Source organism: Octopus bimaculoides, chromosome 27 (assembly GCF_001194135.2).
Source record: "Octopus bimaculoides isolate UCB-OBI-ISO-001 chromosome 27, ASM119413v2, whole genome shotgun sequence".
NCBI lineage: Eukaryota > Metazoa > Mollusca > Cephalopoda > Octopoda > Octopodidae > Octopus > Octopus bimaculoides.
Window position 1 is genome coordinate 8,201,667 of NC_069007.1, and position 1,748 is coordinate 8,203,414.

General features: G+C 36.3%; 1 protein-coding gene across 1 annotated transcript in view; it reads left to right on the plus strand.

Moving 5' to 3' along the window:
• LOC106867480 (wolframin) overlaps positions 1–1,748 on the plus strand; it is a 33,446-nt gene that overhangs the window by 18,386 nt on the left and 13,312 nt on the right. Inside the window, exon 2 of the mRNA XM_014912394.2 lies at positions 357–575. Coding sequence (XP_014767880.1) covers positions 357–575 — 219 coding nt within the window. The remainder of the gene's footprint in view (positions 1–356; positions 576–1,748) is intronic.

Consider the following 1,748-nt stretch of genomic DNA (forward strand, 5'->3'; position numbering starts at 1 on the left):
CATGTAGGGGCTTTTCTTGCCATCGTTTTATCATGGTCCGTTGCTGTTCTAGTTTTAGTTTGGATTTCATTTGTTTTATAGCTTTTGTTGTTTCTACTTCTTCTTCGTATTTGTTAGGTAGTATGATTTCTTGTTTGTATTTGTCAGCTTCCTTAAATACTGAAAACAGTTTTTTGTTTTGCTTGTGTTTTGTGGCTATTTGTATTAGTTTTCCTTGCTTCTGGAGTAGGTATTTTTGCAGTCCTATGGTGGTTATTTTATAATGGTTTTCCAGCTGTATAAGACCCCTACCACCTTCTGTACGTTGTATATTATTATTATCATTATTATTATTATTATTATTATTAAAATTCCAGAGATGGAGTCGTCCCTCGATCCAGAGGTTTTGAAGAGAGCAGAAGATGGATCGGAAGAGGACCAACTTATCGTGGGTAAACATTTCTTGGTATTGGCTCAGTCTGGGGTCAATGAAGAGAAAAACGGCGTTGAGGCTGTAAAATGGCTCATCATGGCATCGAAACAAGGCAATGAACCTGCAACAGAACTTCTCTGTCACTGCAAGGATACACAAATGGGTAAGAAACCAGTCACCTTTTTTAAAACCATTTTTGTTGTTGTTGTTGATCCCCAGATGAACCTTCATTGAGTAGATCCATGATGAAAGTCAATACGGCCATGACCATCTCGTCTTATTGTATAACAAACTATGGTGTTAAGTGCAGCGTTTCTTTATGACTTCCAGGTTTTCAATATCGTTACCAATAATGTTATGACGACGTTGGGGGTGTGCACAAGGGTGTAGGAATAGTATTACCTTAATAAATATTTGGATATGGTTATCTAGAATAACCAAATTAATAAGTTCACGCAGAACGTGCTGCGTAATATGCCAGACGTACGTACGATATTAAAGTAACTCAGTAATCCGATACGAACGACTCTTTATTTGATTGAAATGCACGAGTCCACTTTTGGTCACTTGGGGGTGGTCAGGATCCTTCCACAACACTTTGGGGGTGGACAGTCTTGTGGATTTCTACCAAGTCAGCTGCTAAACGTTAAAACTTATTTAAATAAAAAGTGGCGATTTCTGTTAGGTTGTATTAAATTTCACTTAAATCCTAGTTTTTATTAATTAAAAATTTTTTAATTAAAAATTTAAAGAAAATAACAAAGCGTTTTAAAATCTGAATCCGAAATGCAATTATGATTGAAATTAAGAAAAAAATTGTAGCCACCCAGAGTTCTTTCCCTTTGACTAAAATTTTTTCTTATTTTCATTTCTATTTCTGTAAGCCCAGAAGTGAGATCTAAGTGAGATGGTCTCGGTTGGAATGCCTCTTATCAAAGGTCTGCTCCACTAATCTTTGTCCTGGGGTTAAACAATAACAGTAACATCGATACATTATCACGAGCAGTTCAGGGTACTTCTGCGTAGTAGTCGTTCGTCTTGCTAGAAATAACAGTCAAATCTCTCACAACCACATTCACAAGCGTTTAAAAAGAAAGACTGCGCGCGCTTCCTTACAGTTTTCGGTTAATGTTGACATTATTACCCGGAAACGAAATCGAAAAAAGAAAATAGTGCAACAGGTGTAAAAAAAAATGTGTAGGAAACGAATCTGAAAACAAAAATGCCCAGAAGGCAACGAGGAGGGGAGGATTTCGGAAAATTTACAAAATCCGAGTTTTCCCCTCATAACTTTAAGGAAAATATAATCCTTTTGAAATCACAAATTAGGTTTTTC